Source organism: Aquarana catesbeiana, linkage group LG06 (genome assembly GCF_042186555.1).
Source record: "Aquarana catesbeiana isolate 2022-GZ linkage group LG06, ASM4218655v1, whole genome shotgun sequence".
NCBI classification, from domain to species: domain Eukaryota; kingdom Metazoa; phylum Chordata; class Amphibia; order Anura; family Ranidae; genus Aquarana; species Aquarana catesbeiana.
In genome coordinates, this window is record NC_133329.1 from 393,525,564 (window position 1) to 393,552,565 (window position 27,002).

A 27,002-nucleotide genomic window follows, 5' to 3' on the forward strand; every position below is an offset into this window, starting at 1 on the left:
TTGTTCTAAAGCCTAAACAATTTGTACCTCAATACATTCCTTGCATTAAGGTAAAAAATGTTTAGGCATCAGCATCCCCCCCTTTTACTTACCTGAGCCCCCATTCAATCCAGCGCTGTGCACATCGGCAGCTCTTCTGTCCCCTCACTCCTGGGTCTCGCTGGCTTTGCTGGGCCCCCGGGAGCCATTGTCTCCTAGTGCTGTCAATCAAAGCCAGTGACGAGGGGATGCAGCAGTGGGGCTCGGAAACGAGCATGCATGAGTGCCCCCCATGGGTAGCAGCTATTCATGGGGGGCTCTGAACAGAGAGGAGGGGCCAGGAGCGCCGGCAGGGGGGGTGCCTGCGTAAAGGAGGTTCGGGTCCACTCTAATGCAATTCTATTCTAATGTGGCCATCACATCTAAGAATTGGTAAGCTGCAATATAATAAATGTTGGCTGTTGCGTTTAACACCGAAGGGGAGAAAGGAGTTAATGAGGGCTGATTAGGGTAAGGTAGGGTTAATAAGGGGTTAATTAGAATTACATTTTTATAAAAATTTAAAAAAAAACTTTTTTTTTGTCAGTTTGCTTTACCTGAAATGATAAGCTCATCCTTTTATCTGCAGATTAATGAAAAAGAGTTGATAAAAATGTTACTTTGTATCTCTCAATCTCCTGCCTGAATAATATTTATAAACAATGTGACTTTGTATCTCTCTGTTTTCTTTCTGAACAATATTTATAAACAATGTCACTTGGGGTTTATTTACTAAAGCTAGAGAGGGAAAAATTAGTAATTTCTCTGCATAGAAACCAATCAGCTTCTAACCTCAGCTTGTTCAATTAAAGCGGAGGTTCACACAAAAATTGAACCTCCGCTTTTCGGAACATCCCCCCCCCCCCCCCCCCCTCCGGTGTCACATTTGGCACCTTTCAAAGGGGAGGGGGGTGCAGATACCTGTCTAAGACAGGTATTTGCACCCACTTCCGGCATAGACTCCCACGACCATTCATTTAGTGGTTTAGTTCCAGAAGTCCAAGTCAACAGGAATGCTCTCTGCATGGCATTTCCATGTTCTTCCTGTGTTTCAGTTTTATTCTACTGCATGTGGTTCAAAGCCAGTGTCATGGGGAGGCAATAGGAGGTGCCAACATTAGGTGCCCCCACGGCCCCACCTTAAAGATAAAATACCCCCCTATGGTCAGTGTCTGGAGCCAGCTCTGCTTTAGTTTCCTTCCGTAATTCAAAATCATACACTTACATGAATTGTTTTTTTTGTTTTTTTTTACATGAACTGGCTGTACTCTGATTTTCCTATTCCGGTCTCAGGTAGAAGGGTTGGGTGCAAGATTTGTATCTGATGTGCCAATCAGCACAGGAAGTACCTAATTCCTACGTTAATGGCGGGTATCACCCTGTGCACTAAGCGGAAGAGCGCTAATGATGTTGTGTTTGGTCCAATATTTGTTTTCCTTACTAACCTGAACATCGAACTCCAGACAAACGTAAAAAATGACTACTTAAAGGGGAACAATCACACACATGATGCCATTTGTCACTAGTAAGAGTTTTTCATCCTAGAATGAAGGTGAAGGTAGCTTCAAAAGCAAAAATAAATAAATAAATAAATAATAATTTAAAAAAAAGTAAAATGTCCTCACCCTTCTGAGCTCGTGCACAACATACCAAATTCACCCACGCATATGTAAACGGTTCACACCACACATGTGAGGTATCGCTGCGAACATCAGAGCGAGAGCAATAATTCTACTGCTACACCTCCTCTGTATCTCTAAAAAGGTTACCTGTAAAACATTTTTAAAGTGTCGCCGATGGAAATTTTTAAGTATCGTAGTTTATCGCCATTCCATGAGAGCGCGCAATTTTAACCACTTGCTGACCAGCTGCCGTCATTATACTGCGACAAGTTGGCACGATCCCGCGTATCGCCGTAGCTGTACGTTGGCTCGGGAACTCGATATGGTGTTCCTGAGTTCCTCCCGGCGGTGCACGTGCTCCCAATGGCCAGCGGGGGGAGCCAATCAGTGGGTCCGACTGGCTCGATGTCCGCCGGCCACCAGCGATTGTTCCCCCCATGGTGACAGAACGGCGATCGGCCTGTGTAAACAAGGCAGATCTCCGTTCTGACAGGGGAGATCACACAGATCCTGTCTTTCTGATAAGCAGGAAGATTGATCGGTGTGTTTCCCCAGGCAGCCCATCCCCCATACAGTTAGAAAACACAAACAGGGAACACATTTAACCCTTTGATCGCCCCTGATGTTAACCCCTTCCCTGCCGTTGTCATTAGTACAATCACTGTAATAATGTCACTGGTTCACAAAAAAGTGTCAAAAATGTCAGTTAGGTGTCCGATCTGTCCACCACAATGTCGCAGTCCCGCTAAAAAACGCAGATCGCCGCCATTACTACTAAAAAAAATAAAAATAATACAAATGCCATAAATCTATCCCCTATTTTTTAGACACAGTAACAGTCATTTACACAGTAATCAGTGCATGTTTATAGCACTGATCACTGTATAAATGACAATGGTCCCAAAATAGTGTCAAAAGTGTCCGATGTGTGCGCAGCAATGTTGCAGATCGCCGCCATTACTAATTAAAATATAATTTAAAAAATGCCATAAAACGATCCCCTATTTTGTAGATGCTATAACTTTTGTGCAAACCAATCAATATACGCTTATTGTGATTTTATTTTTACCAAAAATATGTAGTAGAATGCATATTGGCCTAAACTGATGAATAAATTATTTTTTTTTACATTTTTTTTTGGAAATGTTTTATAGCAGGAAGTAAAAAATTTAGTTTTTTTTTTTTTCAAAATTGTCGCTCGTTTTTTTGTTTATAGCGCAAAAAATAAAAATCACAGAGGTGATCAAATACCACCATAAGAAAGCTCTATTTGTGAGGGAAAAGGGATATAAATTTAGTTTGGATACAACATCGCACAACCGCGCAATTGTCAGTTAAAGCGACGCAGTGCCGTATCGCAAAAAAAATGGCCCGTTCAGGAAGTGAGTGAATCCTTCCGGGGGCTGAAGTGGTTAAAGCATGACATGTTAGGTATCTATTTACTCGGTGTAACATCGTCTTTTATATTTTACCAATTGGGGTAATATTGTGGTTTTGGGGTAAATATTGTGGGGTTTTTTTTTGCATTTTTGTTTTTTTTTTTTTTGCAAATTGGGGTAAATATTGTGTTTATTTTTTGCATTAAAATTCAATAAAGTGTATTTTTTTCCAAAAAAATAATGTTTGAAAAGCCGCTGAGCAAATACCGTGTGACATAAAAAATTGCAATGATCGCTATTTTAAACTCTGGGGTCTCGGCTAAAAAATATATAATGTTTTGGGGGTTCTAAGCAATTTTCTACTAAAAATGACAGATTTTTACTTGTAAACAAAAAGTGCCAGAAAAGGCCGGGTCTTCTGTCACTTTTGATGGACAGCTTGGCCTGTTAGGGTCATTCACACCTGATTGCGGCAATGTATGTATTAATAGGCGTTACTACAATACATGGCGATGCCGCTGCTCTTATGCGCAGGGTGTTGTGGTGCCTTTCACTGTCCGATACACAACTGCTGCTTCCCTGAACCTCCTTGTCTTCATAGGAAAACATTAAAGAGGAACTGCAGTCTGCTCACATAATTTTTAATAAAAACATTGTCATTCTGAAGCTTCCCTCCAACCCCTTTGCAAATTATTTTATATATACTGTGATTCTGTGCTTGCCAAATATGCTGCAGAAATCTCCCTCCACTGAGTCTGGCTGCAACCATTTTAACTGTGGGCAGCTGAAGCTGCTGCCTGTTCACTTCCTGGATTTACACAGAGGCACACCTCCAGCTCTGCAGCTCTCATTGACCCTCTTATGACTCATCCCCCCCCCTTCCTGGCAAACTCTCACGAGAGTGAGATAGAGAGAGCTGTGTATGATGTCATAAGCCTAAGCTAATGACCAGACAAGAAACAGGAAGTGGGCTGTATAAGGGGTTTACTGGCAGAAAAAATGTTTTACTATCCAAAGTTAAAACAACAAGGGCGGAAGATTTAAAAGATGTAAAGTTGAAAAAATGACTGAAGGTCCACTTTAACAGTGGACAGTGCAGTCTGTTAGCTTGGAGAAGGAAGGGGTGGGGGGGGGGAGCAGGGGAGTGACCTACCATCCTAGGCTATGGGGCTGTGTATTTCTATTGATGCACACAGTGTAGGGAGGCACAACTATTCCCTGCATACAAGGGTGGCTCCATAGGATGCTACAAGAGAAAGGAGCCACCCTGAAACAGGAAACCTGGGGCAGCAGTCATGCCACCGGCTTACACTGGAACATAGACAAGGATTAAGGGCCAGTTTACACCATAGAAACGCAGTCCGGATGCATTCCAGATGCTTTTCTGCATGCACATTTTTTTGACATGTTTTTGATGCGTTCCACCGCGTTTTTCCTCCTCTTCTCTCTTAACATTAAAAACATAGGTGTTCCAGTGCATTTTTGGTGTGTTTAAGTGCATTCAGGTGTGTTTTTGATGCTTTTTACAGAATTCCATCACAGTCCACTGCAGGAAAAATGCAACATGTTCTACTTTTTTTTTTCCTGGAACTGGAACTGCAAGCACTGGTGTGAACTATGCCATTGTAAATCATATAACCGGCTTTCCATGCGTTTTTGATGCAGAAAAAAAACGCCCTACACTGAAAGTGGTGTGAACTGGCCCTAAAAGAAGCTGCATATTCAGTAAGTGAGTAGATCAGCTGCTGAAAGTGCTTAAAAGCTGAGGGTGTGATATCACTTTGAGTGTTGAACGGGCTCTCAGAGAAACAAAGGCTGCTGTGCTGATGCAATTGACAGACTGCACCATATATGTCATTTTTTTATTTTGCCCAGAGTTCCACTTTAATCTAGTTCTGTGTGCATAAAAAAAAAAAACAATACATATATTTAAAAACAGCTAGTATAAGAATCCAAATCTGTCTTTAGTAGCCTTCTGTAATCTACTGCAAAGCATGACTGGAAGAGGGAAGGCCGGCACTCCAAGGGAGTCAGATTCAAATGCATTACACGTTGCTGTCAGTCTAACACTGGGGCGTGCTGACAGAAGGAATGAGCAGAGTTAGGCCGTCAGAGTGATGATACTCCTTCAATGCCCAATCAGCAGGCTGGGAGGGGCTGGTGACAACACTGTACTGATTACCTGCAGTAACCTGAGTCAGGTCACAAATCTAGCTGAGCTGTCTTGCAGAATGACAAAACTGGCTGAACAGAGTTACAGAACGTTTAGCAGGTTAAACAGCCCATATAAATGTATTCTAACCGTGTATTTCGATTTTTTTCACAAAAGTACAGCTTTAAAACAAACCTTTAAGTAACTTTACAAGTCTGCATGAATAAATTCCCAACTTGACCTCCATGATTAAGCCCCGAGGGTGGGGCGAAACGTGTCAAAGGCATGGCCTGGACAGAGTTGGGCTAAGGCTGCTTTCATTCATGTGACTGTCAGGCATGTTGGCGTGCGGTGTTCAGGATACTTTTTTTACTGGATTTACTAAACCTTTAGGTAACTCTGCAAGTCTGCATGAATAAATTCCTAACTTGACCTCCATGATTAAGCCCCGAGGGTGGGGCAAAACGCGTCGGAGCCCTTGCCTGGACAGAGCTGGGCTGAGGCTGCTTTCATTCAAGTGACTGTCGGGCATTCGGGATACTTTCTTTGCTGGATTTACTAAATGTTTAGGTCAGGGCCGTCTTAGTAGCATTATGGGCCCCTGCCAGCCTGCCCCAATTTATGCACCTACTCTCAAAAATAAAAAGCAGCAGCAGTAGTAAGATGCTGTGCCTCTGAGATTCTTTCTTAACCTCTGCAAAGAGCTGGAAGAGCAACGGAAACAGGGAGGGAGGGAATGTAGACGGGGGAGAAATGTCATTCCCAGTGTAGATTTAGCCCTGTGATAGGCTGCTTCTGTACACACAGCCCTGATTCTGGGACGCTGCCGGAGACACGACCATCCCGGGACAGCTTAGTAATAACAGTGCCTGTCCCGGATACGACCATCCCGGGACAGCTTAGTAAAAACAGTGACTGTCCCGGATATGACCATCCCGGGACAGCTTAGTAAAAACAGTGACTGTCCCGGATACGACCATCCCGGGACAGCTTAGTAAAAACAGTGACTGTCCCGGATACGACCATACCGGGACAGCTTAGTAAAAACAGTGACTGTCCCGGATACGACCATCCCGGGACAGCTTAGTAAAAACAGTGCCTGTCCCGGATACGACCATGATGGGACAGCTTAGTAAAAACAGTGATTGTCCCGGATACGACCATCCCGGGACAGCTTCGTAAAAACAGTGACTGTCCCAGATAAGACCATCCCAGGACAGTTGGCAACTATGATGTAATGCAAGATAATTATGGGGCCCACATGCACCTGGGGCCCCTGGGCACAGTCCAGGGGTGCCCATGCATTAAGACAGCCCTGGTTTAGGTAACTTTACAAGTCTGCATGAAAAGATTCCTAACTTGTCACAACATACAGCAATACAACTTTTTGTTAAACAAAGCTCCAACTTTATTATTATAAAGCTACAGTCAATGGCCTCACCTAGGCTGAGATTATGTCACCAGTTTGCTGCAGGCAGGAGCTAGCATTTCCTCAGTCCCCCCCCCCCCCCCCCCAAGTGAGTAGCAAGTCACAATATGAGAGACTGTAGCAGGGACTAATCTGGGGCGGATGTGAATGTACAATATATGTAAAGTGCTAAAGTGTAAATTGACGGCGCTATGCGAAAGACCTCCCGTAACAGGAGGTCATGAGGTGGAGGCTTTTCTTGAGAATTCACGAATAATTTGGTCAAAGTGTAAAGCACTGAGGGACATATTTGGACTTCACATCACTTTATGAACTTCTCTTCTGTCTTCTCTCTTTATGTGCTTATGAACACAGATTCATTAATATTTCACAACCATTTTATTTGCGCAATTTATTTTTGATTTATTGTTATGTGCTGTGTGTATCTCGCAAGAAAATTGCTGCTTATACTCATTATTTTAATATTCTTTCAATTGCAGTTATTTTTGATAGCGCTATATTACCTATTGTTTTTTGGGGGGGGATTTTTAAAGTGTCGGACAAGTCAATGTACCACAAGTTGATTCATAAAATCTCATACATTTAAAGTTAAAAACAATCATTTCTAAAACCAACATCACAAATTTCATGCGGTCATGGTGTGTGTACAGTAGTTTCAGTTCAACATGTTTCACCATTCGCTGGCTTCCTCGGTATTGATAATTTGTACAAGTCTCCTGAGGAAGCCAGTGAATGGTGAAACATGTTGAGCTGAAACTACTGTACACACACCATGACCGCATGAAATTTGTGATGTGAGTTTTAGAAATGATTGTTTTTAACATTGCAATATTTACAATAAATTTATTGCTTTCTAAACATTCCGTCCCTGTCTCCCAGTGGGGAACTTGCGTTGTCACCCTGTCAGACGGGCTTCTGATGCGAGCATTTCAACACAAAACAAGCAGGAGTGATCCACCGCTGTCAACCAGGGCCAGGTCTAGAGGTAGGAAGGAGACACCGTGCCTTGGGCACCCCAGCAGGAGGGGGCAAAAAGGAAGGACCTGCAATCTTTGCTGCAAGGAGGGACGGGTGCACTTTGGCCTTTTTACCCCGTGTGTGCTAAAGGATCACTGGTTAGACATGTGCAATTAGTTTCATTCCAAATTTGTTTTTCCCCACAAATTTGTTAATTCGGAAATATCCAAATTAACAAAAATCCGTTTAAATAATTTTTCAGAATATTAGTAAACTCAAATATTGGAAAATTTGGATATTGGAAAATTCGTAAATTCGAAAATTTGGAAAATCTGAAATTCGAAATTCAAAGACCCGGAAATTCAAAATTAGAAAATTCGAAATTTCGAAGATTCGAAAAAAAAGAACGAAAATTCAAAAGAACGAAAATCCGAAAATAAGAACGAAAACGCGAAAGTTTGAAAACCTGAAAATTGGAAAATCTGAAATAATAACTAACTAATAATAACTTAACGATTACTAACTATTAAATTATAGGTATTGGAATTTCCTTTCAAATTTGGTTGTTAGTGAACGTAACAAATACAAATTTTTCCCTAGTTATGAATTATCCGAAATAACGAAGGCCATATCTAAATGAATGGAACGTAACAAATTAACAATAATAAATAACAAAAATAATAAAGATAAAACCTTTTTATTATTAGTATTATTATTATCAATTCATTCTGTTCCACTTGTTTAGATACAGCATTCAATATTTCGGATAATTCGCAACTTCGGATAAATTCGTATTTGTTACGTTGACTAACAGCCAAATTTGGAAGTAAATTCCAATATCTATCATTTAATAGTTAGTTATTATTAGTTAGTTAGTTAATTAGTTTGAATTTTTTGATTTTCGTTCATTCAAATTTTTGTATTTTCTTTTCTTATTTTTGGCTTTTTGAATTTCTGACATTTCGAATGGAAGAATTTTAGAATTTCCGGATTTTAGAATTTTCGGATTTTTGAATTTACGAATTTATGAGCTTTCGAATTTACAAATTTACAAATTTTCACATTTACGAATTTACGAATTTCAATCATAACGAATGACCCGAAAAACGAAAAAAAAAAAAAAAAAAGAGTGGAACGAAAACAAACAAATTGTTTATAATACACAGAACTTAAATCTTGGTTCACATATACAGGTGCAATAAAGCTTGGGCATGTTCTTTGTGCATTCCTGTGCATCGCATGAGGAGCAGTCCATTCATTTCAATTAGACGCCCTATGTGCAAGAAATGCACAAGAAACGTGCCCAGGCTTGGTTGCACCTTAAGATGGGAACCAAGCCTTAAGCTTTGTGTATTATAATTGCCATTTAAAAAAATAAAAAATACTTGTTTTCAAGCAAGAAGTCCCTGACTGTTTTTCGAAAACGCATTGCACCGAACCGCAAACACACACAGCACTGAACCAAAAGCGTGTGCGTTTGCAGATGCGTGAGGTGCAACTAACGATTAATGGCACCACTGTGAGTCTACTAATGGGCAGTGTGTTCCCTGTTTGTCTGGAAAGCGAACGATTTTGCGCGCGTTCCCAGTATGCAAAGGTCTGAACGTAGCCTTAGACCCCCATTAACACCGGTGCGACTTCAGGTGCGACATCCGATCTACATACTGCACCTAAAGTCTTATCTAATGTCTTTCTATGGCACTGTCATAATAGGTGCGATTCAGTGGCGGCTGGTGGGTTCTTCTTGGGGGGGGGGGGCGGCAAACAAACAACAGCCCCCCGGTGGTGTGGCTCAGCACTGAAACAGTACCCCCCCCATGCCGGCGGTCCTGTGCTTATCCGCTCATGTGGCGGGGCTGTGGTGTCCTTTCCTCCTCTCCTGGAGTGCGGGCAGCGCCCATGTCGGTTCCAGTGTCCTTTCTTCCTCTCCTGGAGTGCAGACAGCGCCCATGGCAGTTCCAGTGTCCTCTCCTCCTCTCCTGGAGTACGGGCAGCGCCCATGGCGGTTCCAGTGTCCTCTTCTCCTCTGCTGGAATGCGGGGGCAGCGCCAACAGCGGTTCCAGTGTCCTCTCCTCTCCTTGAGTGACAGGGCCCATGGCGGTTCCAGTGTCCTCTCCTCCTCTCCTGGAGTGCGGACAGCGCCCATGGCGGTTCCAGTGTCCTCTCCTCCTCTCCTGGAGTGTGGGCAGAGCCCATGGCGGTTCCAGTGTCCGCTCCTCCTCTCCTGGAGTGCGGGCAGCGCCCATGCGCCCATGGCGGTTCCAGTGTCCACTCCTCCAGCTTCTTCTGCCGTGTGTCTCCTCTTCCAATAGGATCGCCAGGTGCTTTGGCCGATCAGGAAACAGGTCTCACAGACCTACCTCCTGATTGGCGGGGAGGAACTTTAGTGTGATCATAATGAAAATTCATTCGCTATGGTTACACAACTGGGTGGGCTCATGGCGCAATGCTCTACGCTCCCAGGCCGCTCTTTTTTTTAAGCCTCTGGCTCAAATCAGGTGCTTCAAAAAAACACCCCCCCACATTGGAATCCATGGTCCGGCATCACTGGTATGTAGATCAGGGGGCCAGACACATAGACAGGGCAGTTGGCGCCCGTGCACCCCCTATGGACGCCACTGATGCGATTTCAAGTGGAGCGATCTGAAAAAAATGTTCCTGCACTGTTTTTTTAAGATTTCATGTTGCGACTTTCATTGACATCTGTGCATGAAATCGAAGCTCCTGCTTCTTTACAGGCAACAAGATTCCCACGCTTTGTAAAGGCACAATTTGAATTGCATCATGTTTAGCCACACAATTTGGGGGGGTCGCCGGCAGAATCGCAGCGATCCGAAATCGCAAGATGTGAATGTCACCTTAGCAAACAGTGATTTAAATAGTGTTTACATGAACTTGAAGAATTAACAGGCGTGTGGTAATTGTCACCCATTGCCCAGAAATCTGGACGGAAAGCATCCTATGTTGCCTCTGGCTGGAAGGGCATGCTGGACTCTTTGGTTCCCCAGTAGGAGGAAGGGGAGGGGCCACCCTTTCATAATGATTATACGCAGATCGGACAATTAATTCTGGCCGTACATGGATAGAAAATCGTTCGTCCGAAACAGTCGGCAATAAAAAAAATCTGTCTAATGTGCACGCAATAACGCCATCATTGTATCCATAGATGTCGCCCAATTATCGGCATATTATCGATCGATAACAACATAAACGGTCGATTTTTCATCGATCGATTACACAATCTGGGGTTCAATTTTAACACTCACATGTGCTGTAGATTTGTTCGAACTGTTTTCGATTGATCCTACTACTGTTTTGAAAATCGCTGGTTTCGCGCAAAAAATCCAACATGTTGGTCTGTTTTTTTTGGCATAAAATTTGCAGTTCGAGAATCGAAATTTTGCCCACTAACGTTTCGAAAGTTGAACGATCTTCTAACTGTGTATGGCCAGCATAATACTCGGGACACATGTGACAACGTACACCTCTGTATATACCCCACCCCCTCCCAAACTGAAACTCCGGGATGGGGTACCGCACATTATGCAAACTTCCTGAGCCCCGTCTAAACCCGCCAGAATACTCAGTAAATATTTGTGTGCAGTGTTTGTCTTTGAATCCTACAAAGGAAATCTCCAGGTGAATGGGTAGGAGACCTTAGAAAATGCTAAATCGTCTAAAGGCCGGGGCTCGGGAACGTCTTCGCTGCTGGTATTTAACGTCCTGGCTGTTAAAAGTGAACTCGGCACTTGTGGCTTCCTGAGTTAAAGGTGAACGCCAGGATAAGCAACTATTATCTAAATCCCTTTTGTCATGCATATTCCTTCTCAAATCTCGGTGTGCTTTGTGCATGCCTTCCAGATCTGTGCAGTAATCCAGTGTGAGACTTCCTGTAATAAAGACAGCTCACTGCTGCTCTCTCTCCTTGTGCAGGGTGACTGGTCTTGTCTCCGCCCCCTCCTGTAGTTTTCTGCATGCAGCTTGTAGTGGGTGGGACCTGCTGGGCCCCTCCCACAGCACAAGTCTTTCTCCTTGTGCAGGGTGACTGCTCTTGTCTCCACCCCTCCTGTAGAGGGTGGGGTCTGCTGGGCCCCTCCCACAGCTCTGCTCTCTCTCCTTGTGCAGGGTGACTGGTCTTGTCTCCGCCCCCTCCTGTAGAGGGTGGGGTCTGCTGGGCCCCTCCCACGGCTCTGCTGGGCCCCTCCCACAGCTCTGCTCTCTCTCCTTTTGCAGGGGACTGGTCTTGTCTCCGCCTCCTCCTGTAGAGAGTGGGGTCTGCTGGGCCCCTCCCACGGCTCTGCTCTCTCTCCTTAGTGCAGGGGGACTGGTCTTGTCTCCGCCCCCTCCTGTAGAGGGTGGGGTCTGCTGGGCCCCTCCCACAGCTCTGCTCTCTCTCCTTGTGCAGGGTGACTGGTCTTGTCTCCGCCTCCTCCTGTAGAGAGTGGGGTCTGCTGGGCCCCTCCCACGGCTCTGCTCTCTCTCCTTGTGCAGGGGGACTGGTCTTGTCTCCGCCCCCTCCTGTAGAGGGTGGGGTCTGCTGGGCCCCTCCCACAGCTCTGCTCTCTCTCTCCTTGTGCAGGGGGACTGGTCTTGTCTCTGCCCCTCCTGTAGAGGGTGGGGTCTGCTGGGCCCCTCCCACAGCTCTGCTCTCTCTCCTTGTGCAGGGGGACTGTTCTTGTCTCCGCCCCCTCCTGTAGAGGGTGGGGTCTGCTGGGCCCCTCCCACAGCTCTGCTCTCTCTCCTTGTGCAGGGGGACTGGTCTTGTCTCTGCCCCTCCTGTAGAGGGTGGGATCTGCTGGGCCCCGCCCACAGCTCTGCAGTCTCTCCTTGTGCAGGGGGCTGTCTCCTTTAGTGTTCTGTAGTGGGTGGAGTCTGCCAGGTCCCTCCCACAGCTCTGCTCTCTGCACAGGCTGTGTACAGCACAGTGATGATGTCACTGCTACTTTAATTTTGGTGTGCAAAGACATTTGGCGCACGCAAGGTAGATTTATATCCTTTGTGGATTTTGAGGAATATATCTGGATGAACATTTTTTGGGGCCGGGAGCTCAGCTTTAACCACTTAACCTCCGGAAGATTTACCCCCCCCTTCCTGACCAGGCCATTTTTTGCGTTATTTTAACTGACAATTGTGCGGTCGTGCGACGTTGAACCAAATAACATTTACGGTATATCATTTTTTCCCCACAAATTGAGCTTTCTTTTATCAGTATTTGAGCACTGGGTTTTTTTTTTGTGCTATGAACAAAAAACTATTTTGATTAAAAACAAACAACATTTTTTACTTTCTGCTATAAAACATATCCAATAAAAAAATGTAAAAAAAAAATCAATTTTTTTTAATAAATTTAGGCCAATATATATTCTGCTACATGTTTTTGGTAAAAAAAAAATTTCCAGTAAGCGTATATTGATTGGTTTGCGCACAAGTTATAGAGTCCACAAACTATGGGAATTTTACATTTTTACATTTTTTTTAATAGTAATGGCGGCAATCAGCGACTTATAGCGGGACTGCGATATTGTGGCGGATAAATCGGAAACGAAATGACACTTTTGACACTCTTTTGGGGACCAGTGACACAGTGATCAGTGCTAAAAAAATATGCACTGTCACTGTACTAATGACACTAATGAGTGTATAAAAATATACACTGTCACTGTACTAATGACACTAATGATTGTATAAAAATATACACTGTCACTGGATTAATGAGAACTCAGGCAGGGCGCTGTGATGTTTTCAGGAAGCTATGCACAGCACCCTGCCAGCCCCCCCCACCACCACAATCTGCCTGCATTGCATAGAGAAGCACAAAGACCCGGTGATGACGTCACTAAATCTTTAATAAAGTACATGTCATGAAGATGGAAATGTTTTATTTAAAAATGTCATTAGCATATTGATGAGGGGGAATTAAGAAACCAGGGAGGGCAAATGATATGCTGCTTAATTTTCAGCTTTAGGGCCAGTTCATACTTCAGAAACGTAGTCTGCATGCGCATTTTTGATGCGTTCCAGTGCGTTTTTTGATGCCTTTTTGATGCAGTCCAGTGCATCCCCCCCCCCCCTTTTTTTCTTAACCTTAAGGACATGTGTGTTTCAGTGCATTTTTGGTGCAAATAGGTGCTATCCAGTGCGTTTTTGATGCGTTTTACAGTGTTCCAGTACAGCCCAGTGCAGGAAAAAGGAAACATGTTTTACTTTTTTTTTGCCGGAACTGGAACGCACTGGAACTGCAAGCACTGGTGTGAACTATGCTATTGAAAACCATATAACCTACTTTCCATGTGTTTTTGATCTAGAAAAAAATTGGCACTGGACTGCATGTGGTGTGAAGTGGCCCTTAATAAAGACATGTGTGTCCCAGTGCGTTTTTGTGTGCGTTTTAGGTGCGTTCCAGTGCATTTTACAGCGTTCCAGTAGAGTCCAGTGCAGGAAAAATGCACCATGTTCTACTTTTTTTTTTTCTGGAACTGGAACCCACTGGTGTGAACTACGCCATTGAAAACCATATAACTTTATATCCAAGCGTTTTTGATGCAGAAAAAAAACGCACTGGACTGTATGTGGTGTGAACTTTAGTGCAGACATGACAGATGTGATCAAAGGGAGACCAATACGGCCATACATACCAATGTCCAGCTGCTTGCTGTGTCTGCCCAGCGATCGCTGTGATGTTCTGCTGCCTGTGACAGGTTCCCTTTACTATGGCCGTTGTGTTTGTCACAAGGCATCTTCTGGAGCAACGCATCTCTCAGTCATGTAGCCGAGATCTTTTTATAGTACACTTCCCCTAAAAGCCATCCTACATTTTGATTTAGTTGTCAGCCAAAAGAAAAAAGTACATCATCGATTGATTATCGATCTTCTGAAGCAGAAGTTTAGTAAGCGAAGGTTTAACCTTTGTCAATAACAAACACTGAATAATGTGTCACCTGGAATAACTCTGCAGAGGTTTTCTTCTGGTCCTGCACAGCTAATTCCCCGTCCACACCATGAGAATATGGGGCGAACGATCGTCTGTTTTTTGTTTTTTTTTTTTGCACGCTAGTCTCATATTGAAAACAAATAGGTTACAGAAGACAACTTCCCACAATGATGTAATGTGTTGTGTTGTAATTTAATGTATTCATTTGTTTCTGAGCATGCGCGGTCTTGGTCACTCGATTTTTTTACGAATGAAAACTGTACTGATTAACTACTTGCCGACCGCATAATGACGTTTTACGGGCGGCAAAGTGGCTCTCCTGGATCACGTAAATCGAAACTGCACCCCCTCCTCTACCGGCCAATCAGACAACAGCTAGGAAGGGGATGGATACTTTATAATGGGAGCTTGTCTTGACGCTGAGCACTTTCCTGGGACAAGCAGCGGCAAGAGGAATGCAGAGGGAGGGGGGGGATTTCAGCCTCTTCTGCTTGCAGGTGTTTGTTTTGGGAAAGACCTCAGAGCCGAGCTGTCAGTATAAATAAAGCACCCGTCTCCTTTCTAGTTGTTGTCAGATCAGCTTTGGCTGAAGAGGGGGGGGGGGGGGGGCAGTCCAAACCTCATAGCTAGTGTTAGGAAGCACCCAGCAACATGGGACAAAGTACTAAATGTACTTTGTTCCATATGGGACAGAATAGTAAAAATATATATATATATATATCTATAGATAGATCTATAGATAGATCTATAGATAGATATATCTATCTATCTATCTATCTATAGATATATATATATATAGATATATATATATATATATATATATATATATATAGATATATATATATATATATATCTATATATATATATATATATATATATCTATATATATATACACACACACATACATATATACAGAATCTCACAAAAGTGAGTACACCCCTCAGTCACATTTTTGAAAATATTTTATTCTATCTTTTCATGTGACAACACTGAAGAAATGACACTTTGCTACAATGTAAAGTAGTGAGTGTACAGCTTGTATAACAGTGTAAATTTGATGTCCCCTCAAAATAACTCAACACACAGCCATTAATGTCTAAACCGCTGACAACAAAAGTGAGTACACCCCTAAGTGAAAATGTTCAAATTGGGCCCAAAGTGTCAATATTTTGTGTGGCCACCATTATTTTCCAGCACTGCCTTAACCCTCTTGGGCATGGAGGTCACCAGAGCTTCACAGGTTGTCCCTGGAGTCCTCTTCCCCTCCTCCATGATGACATCACAGAGCTGGTGAATGTTAGAGACCTTGCGCTCCTCCACCTTCCGTTTGAAGATGCCCCACAGATGATCAATAGGGTTTAGGTCTGGAGACATGCTTGGCCAGTCCATCACCTTTACCCTCAGCTTCTTTAGCAAGGCAATGGTCGTCTTGGAGGTGTGTTTGGGGTTGTTATCATGTTGGAATACTGCCCTGTGGTCCAGTCTCTGAAGGGAGGGGATCATGCTCGGCTTCAGTATATGACAGTACATGTCGGCATTCATGGTTCCCTCAATGATCTGTAGCTCCCCAGTGCCGGCAGCACTCCTAAAGCCCCAGACCATGACACTCCCACCACCATGCTTGACTGTAAGACACACTTGTCTTTGTACTCCTCACCTGGTTGCCCCCACACACGCTTGACACCATCTGAACCAAATACGTTTATCTTGGTTTCATCAGACCACAGGACATGGTTCCAGTAGTCCATGTCCTTAGTCTGCTTGTCTTCAGCAAACTGTTTGCGGGCTTTCTTGTGCATCTTTAGAAGAGGCTTCCTTCTGGGACGACAGTCATGCAGACCAATTTGATGCAGTGTGCGGCGTATGGTCTGAGCACTGACAGGCTGACCCCCCCCACCCCTTCAACCTCTGCAGCAATGCTGGCAGCACTCATACGTCTATTTCCCAAAGACAACCTCTGGATATGATGCTGAGCACGTGCAGTCAACTTCTCTGGTGGACCATGGAGAGGCCTGTTCTGAGTGGAACCTGTCCTGTTAAACCGCTGTATGGTCTTGGCCATCGTGCTGCAGCTCAGTTTCAGGGTCTTGGCAATCTTTTTATAGCTTAGGCCTTCTTTATGTAGAGCAGCCATTCTCAGCCAGGGTTCTGTGGAAACCTGGGGTTCCTCCAGAGGTTGCTAGGGGTTCCTTGAGCTGTGGCTGATGAACCACATATTTGATGGTGCCTACAGAGTTTGAGGTTCAGCATCACTTAGCAAAGCCATCAGCATGACACCAAATATCTTTTTAGCTGTCTTTAAGGGTGGCATTCTGAGCACCACTTTAAGGGGGAATTTCTTCCTATTGGCCACCAGTTTAAGGGGCATTGTTCCTATTGAGCCCTGATAAATTGGTTTTAGTAAGGGTTCCTCGAGACATGAAAATTATTTTTGGGGTTCCTCCAGGGTTTAAAGGTTGAGAAAGGCTGATGTAGAGCAACAACTCATTTTTTCAGATCCTCAGAGAGTTCTTTGCCATGAGGTGCCATGTTGAACTTCCAGTGACCAGTATGAGAGAGTGAGAGCGATAACACCAAATTTAACACACCTGCTCCCCATTCACACCTGAGATCTTGTAACACTAACGAGTCACATGACACCGGGGAGGGAAAATGGCTAATTGGGCCCAATTTGGAGATTTTCACTTAGGGGTGTACTCACTTTTGTTGCCAGCGGTTTAGACATTAATGGCTGTGTGTTGAGTTATTTTGAGGGGACAGCAAATTTACACTGTTATACAAGCTGTACACTCACTACTTTACATTGTAGCAAAGTGTCATTTCTTCAGTGTTCTCATATGAAAAAATAGAATGGAACATTTACAAAAATGTGAGGGGTGTACTCACTTTTGTGAGATACTGGTGTGTATGTGTGTGTGTGTGTGTGTGTGTGTATATATATACACACACACACACACACACACACACACACATTTTTATGTATATAAACACACATATATATTGATAGCTTTTCTTTAATACTTCTCATGGAAAACCTTTTGACTTACTACAAATTTACAATATTGCAGTCTGGGGGGAGAGGAGACTGAGGAAATGCTTCCTCCTGCCTGCAGCAGACTGATGACATCATCTCAGCCTAGGCAAAGCCATTGGACTGGAGCTCAGGAGCTCATTTTTATGATAAATAGTTGTTTTTTCTTTAAAAAAAGGTTACTCTTGGTGTATTTTGTGACATACCAGGAATTTATTCATGCAGTCCTACATCTCATACACATATTTAACTGTAAATAAATGTCTGAATGCACGTATTGCTGGCCAATGTATATAACTCATTTGCACAGATTTAGTTTAGTCTTAAATAGGGTGAGGCAGGGTTTTATCACTCCTTGGGTCTTTATTGCTGTCTGTGACCTCAGCCTTTTCATAGATAGTGGGGACTCATATCCTGATCCTCCTGGTTGTCTGCTCTGGGGTGCAATCTCCATAAATTCCACTAGGAGGCCGGTGACACCATAATAATAACCTTCCCCCACTATATCTAAAACTAACAACGCAAGGGTAGAATTCCACCATTCCGCAGATACAAAGTCGACATTGTGAAATAAGGAAGGCGACATGTCATAGACGTACTAATCAGAAAAAAAAATGTATTGCATCATTTTACACCAAAGTCATTTTTGATGCAACTTTTTCACTCGCTTGCAACCAATAAACAGATTTTTAGCATCTCCTTCTGCTTATAGGACAGTGCAGTCAGCATTACTATCAGCCGACATAAATGATTTATAATACAGCGCATCCAGTTCAGTGAAACATTTTGGGTCTGACACGACCCATAAACACGTGTTGACATATAAGGAGCTGTAAAACACAATCACTATTACATTAAAGCAGGTGTAAACCTGAACTAGATGACATTTAGCTTGCAAAAGCACTGTCTAACAATTGCCATTTTTAAAATAGAAAATACAGTTTTTGCCTTTTGTTTTTTCATTTCGTTAGCATCCCAGAGCTGCTGATCTCCTGCAGCCCCTTTGCAGACACTTCCTGTCTACATGCACTCCAGCAATGGCTGCACGGCATTATTCAGACTGATGGTGACAACAGCAAAACAGGTTTGCACAATGAGCGGTGGTGCATCCGCTAGGAAGCAAATGTGACATGGTGACAACGCAGGGGAGTATTTGGGAGACAGGAACAGAGCGTTGTCACCCTATAACAGGAAGTGCCTCAATAAGGACCTTTCACAGCAGGATCACCAGGAAATATTTTATCAAAGTAACACATTTAAAAATATTGCAATTGATCTCCGAAAAAGATCCCTAACATCTTACAGTTTATGAGATTTTAGAGGGTTTACATCTACTTTAAGCTACACAGGACAGAATACACAGATAACAGGCAAAGATGGCAAATCTCATAGAGAATTACAGTCATAAATTATACATAGAGAACCTTTTCAAAAATATTAACAGACATAAATAGGATTACTTATATCAGAGTTGATTAAAGAACAATATACAGCATGTCAGCCTTATTATTTGATACAAAAGAACATCATCCTACTTCCATGAATAAAAAAAAGCCTGGCTCCTCAGAGGACCTAAAACCAAGGCAGAGATCACCAGGATCATTGTGGGTGTTTCACTTCATTGGAGACTGAAGATACAGCTATATATATATATATATATATATATATATATCTATATATATATATATATATATAGATATATATATAAATTGTAAAAAATGTTTTAATACATTTAATATATATATATTCTTTATAAACACATACAGACATTAAGGAAAAAAAATGTATGTATATATATATATATATATATATATATATATATCCATATTGCTCTTAATGTATGTGTATATGTATGTATATATATATATATATATATATATATATATATATATATATATATATATATATATATATATATATATATATATATATATATATATAAAATATAAAAAAAAATGTCTTAATGCATATATGTGTGTATAATATATATATATATATATATATATATATATATATATATACATACATATATATATATATATATATATATATATATATATATATATATACATATATATACATACATATATATATCTACATACATATATATATATATATATATATATATATATATATATATATATATATATATATACATATATATATTATATATATGTATCTATCTATCTATCTATCTAGATAGATAGATAGATAGATAGATAGATAGATAGATAGATAGATAGATAGATATATTATATACACATATATGCATTAAGAATTTTTTTTTTATATTTTATATATATATATATACATACATATACACATACATTAAGAGCAATATGTATATATATATATATATATATATATATATATATATATATATATATATATATATATATATGTAATATTTTCTTAATACATATGTAGTATATATTTTTTTTTCTCTTAATGTTCGTACTGTATATATATGTATATATATATTTTACTTAATGCATATGTATATATGTATATATATAGTTTTCTTTTTTTATACATGTGTGTATACATATATATTTTTTCTTTATTTTTTTATATGTGTGTGTGTGTGTGTATATATATATATATATATATATATATATATATATATATATATTTTTTTTTTTTTTATTCATATAAAAAATGAATAAAAGAAAAAAAAAAATAAATAAAAAAAAAAAAATATATATATATATATATATATATATATATATATATAATTTATTTATTTTTAACATTATATATATTTTTATATATCTTTTTTTTCAATCAGACAGACCCTGTCTGGGAGACTTGTTTTCAAGAAGCACAACCTGAGTATTTAATTAACACATTAAATTACCAAATATGGCCGCCCCCATACAGTTACAAACAATACACTGAAAACAGGCTTTTACAACAATGATCCAACCTGACACAATTATTTACAATAAATTGCTCTCTTTCACATATATATCTAAAAGAAACTTTCAGAAGACTATAGATCCCCTTGAAAGCTGACCTCCAGGTTGCTATAGAAAAATAAACACAATTTATTCCAGGTATAGAGTTGTTAAAGAATAACTTTTACATTGAACCACCTACATGTATCATCATATTAGCCACCTATAGCACCTTACACAGCAGTACTTGGAGTGGGAGAAGGTTAGCATTGATACCCATAACCAGGACTCTACTGCACTGTGTAATGGTGTGGTGTCAGTTTAATACAGGGGACATGCTTACAGGGGGAAGAGCACAGTGTACTGCTGCTTCTTCATTGTCTATACCAGGGGTCTTCAAACTTTTCAAATAAAAGGCCAGTTTAGTGTTCTTCAGACTTTGGAGGGTGCTGGACTGTGGCCAGTGGGGGTAGAAAATCTCCCGGGCCCAGCATCAGTGCGAATAAACATGGGCTCAGGGCTGGTGGTCAGCAGGAGGAGGAATAGTACCCCATCACTGGTGTCTGTTGGGGGGGAATAGTACCCCATCACTGGTGACTGTGGGGGGAATAGTACCCCATCACTGGTGTCTGTGGGGGGAATAGTACCCCATTACTGGTGTCTGTGGGGGAAATAGTACCCCACCACTGGTGTCTGTTGGAGGAATAGTACCCCATCACTGGTGTCTGTGGGGGGGGGGAATAGTACCCCATCACTGGTGTCTGTGGGCGGAATAGTACCCCACCACTGGTGTCAGTGGGGGGAATAGTACCCCATCACTGGTGTCTGTGGGCGGAATAGTACCCCACCACTGGTGTCAGTTGGAGATATAGTTCCCACATCACTGGTGTCTGTGGGGGGAATAGTACCCCATCACTGGTGTCTGTGGGGGGAATAGTACCCAATGACTGGTGTCTGTGGGGGGAATAGTACCTCATCACTGGTGTCTGTGGGGGGAATAGTACCCCATCACTGGTGTCTGTGGGGGGAATAGTACCCCATCACTGGTGTCTGTGGGGGGAATAGTACCCAATGACTGGTGTCTGTGGGGGGAATAGTACCTCATCACTGGTGTCTGTGGGGGGAATAGTACCCCATCACTGGTGTCTGTGGGGGGGGGGAATAGTACCCCATCACTGGTGTCTGTTCGGGGGGGGGGGGGAATAGTACCCCATCACTGGTGTCTGTTGGAGGAATAGTACCCCATCACTGGTGTCTGTTGGAGGAATAGTACCTCATCACTGGTGTCAGTGGGGGGAATAGTACCCCATCACTGGTGTCTGTGGGGGGAATAGTACCCCATCACTGGTGTCTGTGGGGGGGGGAATAGTACCCCATCACTAGTGTCTGTGGGGGGAATAGTACCCCATCACTGGTGTCTGTTGGAGGAATAGTACCCCATCACTGGTGTCTGTGGGGGGAATAGTACCCTATCACTGGTGTCTGTTGGAGGAATAGTACCCCATCACTGGTGTCTGTGGGGGGAATAGTACCCCATGACTGGTGTCTGTGGGAGGAATAGTACCCCATCACTGGTGTCTGTGGGGGGAATAGTACCCCATCACTGGTGTCTGTGGGGGGGAATAGTACCCCATCACTGGTGTCTGTTCGGGGGGGGAATAGTACCCCATCACTGGTGTCTGTTGGGGGAATAGTACCCCATCACTGGTGTCTGTGGGGGGAATAGTACCCCATCACTGGTGTCTGTGGGGGGGGGGGAATAGTACCCCATCACTAGTGTCTGTGGGGGGAATAGTACCCCATCACTGGTGTCTGTTGGAGGAATAGTACCCCATCACTGGTGTCTGTGGGGGGAATAGTACCCCATGACTGGTGTCTGTGGGGGGAAAAGTACCTCATCACTGGTGTCTGTGTTGGGAATAGTACCCCATCACTGGTGTCTGTGGGGGGGGAATAGTACCCCATCACTGGTGTCTGTTCGGGGAGGGGGGAATAGTACCCCATCACTGGTGTCTGTTGGAGGAATAGTACCCCATCACTGGTGTCAGTGGGGGGAATAGTACCCCATCACTGGTGTCTGTGGGGGGAATAGTACCCCATCACTGGTGTCTGTGGGGGGGGAATAGTACCCCATCACTGGTGTCTGTTGGAGGAATAGTACCCCATCACTGGTGTCAGTGGGGGGGAATAGTACCCCATCACTGGTGTCTGTGGGGGGAATAGTACCCCATCACTGGTGTCAGTGGCAGGAATTATGCTCCATTGTTGGTGTCAGTGAGAAGAATTGTGTCCCAAGGGCTGGATAAAGGCAAGCAAAGGGCCACAGTTTGGAGACTACTGGTCTATTCAATGGCATAAGCTGGCCATTGATGGATCTAGCAGGAAGCAGCCAAACTGTGATCTATGTGTAGCCCGTTCCTGTTGCATAGAAGTTGATTGTTACATTCACTTCTGTTGAAGGGGAATGTTGGAAAACCTTTGTTGATCAGCAGCTGCGACCGCTGAGCAGTGTGTTTTAACACTGAAGAGTCCCGCTGTCAGAATACAATGCCCTGGTGGTGGTGGGATTCCTCCATCCACCTAGTTTGTGTGAATGGAGGAACCATCTATGCCCAAGTTTAGGTTGGTCATTGGTTGGGCCATTTAAAGACCTAGACTGGTCATTGGACAGGCTGTATTGCCTTACTGTAGTCTAGTTGGCTGGGAGGCATAGGATCTGATCGCACTTTCTGGCAGGGGTGCCTAGATCACAAAACTCGTGGACCTAAAGAACAATACATGTATTTCAACATTGCATTTGTTGGTCTACCTGGAGGTCAACTTTACTCGGAACACATCCACATATATACATCTTAGACGGTATTTCATGCTCCAAACAGCCAGTAGGCATGATAAGTCTAGACTAAGACATCCACACTGTGTAGGACAAGGTCATCATTAGTGGTCTGCAGTACAAAGACGATATCGATCGGAGGCCCTACTATAGGAATGAATAGAAGACAGCCGTCTTACCTGACTTCACAGAGCAGTGGATGTGAGCTTTGGATTCATAGTAGACCCAGTCGAAGCCGGCTTCCACCGCCAGCCTGGCCAACATGCCGTATTTATTCCGGTCCCTGTCGGAGGTGGTGATGTCCACCGCTCGCCCTTCATAATGTAAAGACTCGTCGGAATGGTGACCGTCTTCATCCCAGCCTTCGGTCACCCGCAGCTTGATGCCCGGCCACTGGTTCATGACAGAAATGGCCAAGGAGTTCAGGCGGTCTTTGCAGCGCTGCAAGGAAAGGAGAGAAGGGTGTGAGCCACTCCATCGCTGTGGGAATATATTTTATCATTCAGAATCTTTAGGTTATTCTAGGAAATAATTTGGTTTAATGTAGAGCTTCCTATTGCCTATCAGCTTAGAAAAAGACCCTAAAAAGCTCAGATACCAACTGTCCCTGATTTCGAGGGACTGTCCCTGATTTAGAGCAATGTCCCTCTTTCCCCCTCATTTGTCCCTCATTTTGGTCTGATCTATATAGATGCACTTTTTATCTTTCAAAAAGTGTTTCCCAGCGCTAAACCTTTCATCCAAATCTCTAAATTGCTGCATTTGTAAATTTTAAAAGCCAATATAAAGGAATAGTAGTGGTAAAAAAAATCCCTTGTGGATTTAATTAACCTTTTTTTTTTTGGTTAATTCTCCTTTAAGGGGGTGTGGCAGGGGGCGTGTCCTATGCCTACATATATTTCCTAGTAGGTGTCCCTCATTCTCATCTCAAAATGTTGGGAGGTATGGTATCAGACCTGCTTCTGATACAGATTGCACCGCTAATATCTGCAACACCCACTGGCCAGCAGGGAGTAGAATGCGTGTCTAAAGGGATGCCGGGGATGTGTTCTTTCATATAACACTTGGGCTCAGGACACAGCATTGCTTTCTTCCATGGGAAAACTGGAGCATGTGCAGTGCGAGTGGCAACGTTGAAGATGGAGGATAAGCTGCAATTGCGTTGCTACCCTGGAAGTAGTCGGAAAACACAGCAGAGGTCTCCAATATTTTCAGTAGGAGGACCACATAGTATATTTTACAAATATTAAAGGGCTGAAAAAAACTCATTTCCCCTTTTGACATTAGAAGTCCTCCCATCACATCAGAGTCCCCCCCCCCTTTCCATCAGAGTCCCCCCTTTTCCATCAGAGTCCCCCCCCCCCTTTCCATCAGTCCCTTTCCCATCAGATATCCTTTTAAAACAGAAGCTCCCCTTTACATCAGAAACCCGCGATCACATCAGAGTCCCTTCTTCACATCAGAGGTCCCCCCCCCCCCTTTACATCAGAGCCCCCTTTTGAAATTAGAAGTTCCTCCATAACATCACTGTCCCTCTTTTCATCAGAAGCCCCCCCCCATCACATAAGAGCCTCCTTTTCACATCAAGTCCCATCACATCAGAGTCCCCCCTTTACATCAGAAGCCCCCCCCCCCATCACATAAGAGCCTCCTTTTCACATCAGAAGTCCCATCACATCAGAGTCCCCCCTTTACATCAGAAGCCCCCCCCCAATCATATCAGAGTCCCCCCATCACATAAGAGCCTCCTTTTCACATCAGAAGTCCCCTCACATCAGAGTCCCCCCTTTACATCAGAAGCCCCCCACCCCATCATATCAGAGTCCCCCCCCCCACCACATAAGAGCCTCCTTTTCACATCAGAAGTCCCCTCACATCAGAGTCCCCCCTTTACATCAGAAGCCCCCCACCCCATCATATCAGAGTCCCCCCCCACCACATAAGAGCCTCCTTTTCACATCAGAAGTCCCCTCACATCAGAGTCCCCCCTTTTCATCAGAAGCCCCCCATCACATCAGAGTCCCCGTTTACATTAGAAGCCCCCCCCCATCATATCAGAGTCCCCCCATCACATAAGAGCCTCCTTTTCACATCGGAAGTCCCATCACATCAGAGTCCCCCCTTTACATCAGAAGCCCCCCCCCAACCCATCATATCAGAGTCCCTTCCTCACATCAGAGTCCCTCCATCACATAAGAGCCTCCTTTTCACGTCAGAAGTCCTATTACATCAGAGTCCCCCCCTTTACATCAGAAGCCCCACCCCCACCCCATCATATCAGAGTCCCTTCTTCACATCAGAGGTTCTCCCATCACATTAGAGCCTCCTTATCACATCAGAAGTCCTGGCTCCATTGAGAGACGGTCACACTCTCCTGTCCCATAGCTCCCAACTGTCCCTGATTTGGAGGGACTGTCCCTGATTTGGAGCAATGTCCCTCTGTCCCTCTTTCCTCCTCATTTGTCCCTCATTTTGGTCTGATCTATATAGATGTATATAAAATTCACTTTTTATCTATCAAAAAGTGTTTTCCAGCGCTAAACCTTTCAATTTCTAAATTGCTGCATTTGTAAATTCCAAAAGCCAATATAAAGGAATATTCGTGGTAAAAAAAGCACTTGTGGGTTTATAACCAATCTTGTTTTTTTGTACAATTCTCCTTTAAGGGGGCGTGGCAAGGGGTGTGTCCTATGCCTGCATACTTTTGCTGATAGGTGTCCCTCATTCCCATCTCAAAAAGTTGGGAGATATGCTGTCATGCAAATTGGATGCGAGGAAACCCACATCCAATTCACATCAGTGCGAACCCAGCCTAAAGGTAAAAGACCTTCTGAGTGTAGTACCCTCCCTTTTACTTACCTGAGCCAATCCCGATCCAGCTCTCTCTCTCTCTCTCTCTCTCTCTCTCTCTCTCTCTCTCTCTCTCTCTCTCTCCCCTCAATGGCTCAGCCATTGGCTCCTGTTGCTGTCAATCACAGCCAGTGAGGAGGAAGTGGAGGCAGGGCCGAGCTGTGCTGTGTGTGTCTATTGATTCAGCCCGCACAAGTTGCCCCCCATAGCAAGTGGCTTCCTATGGAGCACTCAGCAGGGGGGAGGAGCCATGAACACCGGCGGAGGACCCAAGAAGAGGAGGAGGATCGGGGCTGCTCTGTGCAAAACCATCACACAGAGCAGGTAAGTATGACATGCTTCTTACTTTAAAAATAAAGGTTTTGTTCCCTAAGCCTGGGTTTACACATATGCGAACGCAGGAATCGCATGTGATTCGCCCCGCATTGCTGGTGCGGATCGCATGCGATGTCTGTGCAATGCAAATTCAAACATACAGTTTGTATGGCTGTACTTTTTTTTTCCCCCCTGCACTGGAATCGGTTCACACCCAATGCGATCCGATTCCTGTCCAAATCCACAGTTCGCACTGCAATCTGTGAACCGATCTGGGGGGGGGGGGGGGGGTCATTCACATTGTATTGACACCTGCAGCGGTTGGCAGAGGGCAGTGTGAGCTGCCTGCGGGCAGAGATGCGATGCGGGAAACCCGCACTGGAATCGCACCGGCTCCCGCATCGCAATAGTGTGAACCCAGGCTTAAGGCTCCTTTCACACTTATGCGACTCGGGATCTGAATTGTGAGGCCCCCCCCCAAGTCGCAGGACATGTGAAATTCAATGTATTTCTATGAGATTTATTTATTTATTTTTTGGTTTGTTTTTCTTGCCCCGTCATTGTTGGTAGGTTCTATGCACATTTTT

At 43.4% G+C, this 27,002-nt stretch overlaps 1 protein-coding gene across 2 annotated transcripts in view; it reads right to left on the minus strand.

Annotated features, from left to right (window-relative positions):
• The window catches only part of LOC141147204 (indian hedgehog protein-like), a 158,679-nt gene that overhangs the window by 55,200 nt on the left and 76,477 nt on the right, over window positions 1-27,002 (minus strand). For both annotated transcript variants that reach the window (XM_073634362.1, XM_073634363.1), the window contains exon 2: window positions 23,430-23,691. In XM_073634362.1, the coding sequence (XP_073490463.1) occupies window positions 23,430-23,691 (262 nt within the window). The remainder of the gene's footprint in view (window positions 1-23,429; window positions 23,692-27,002) is intronic.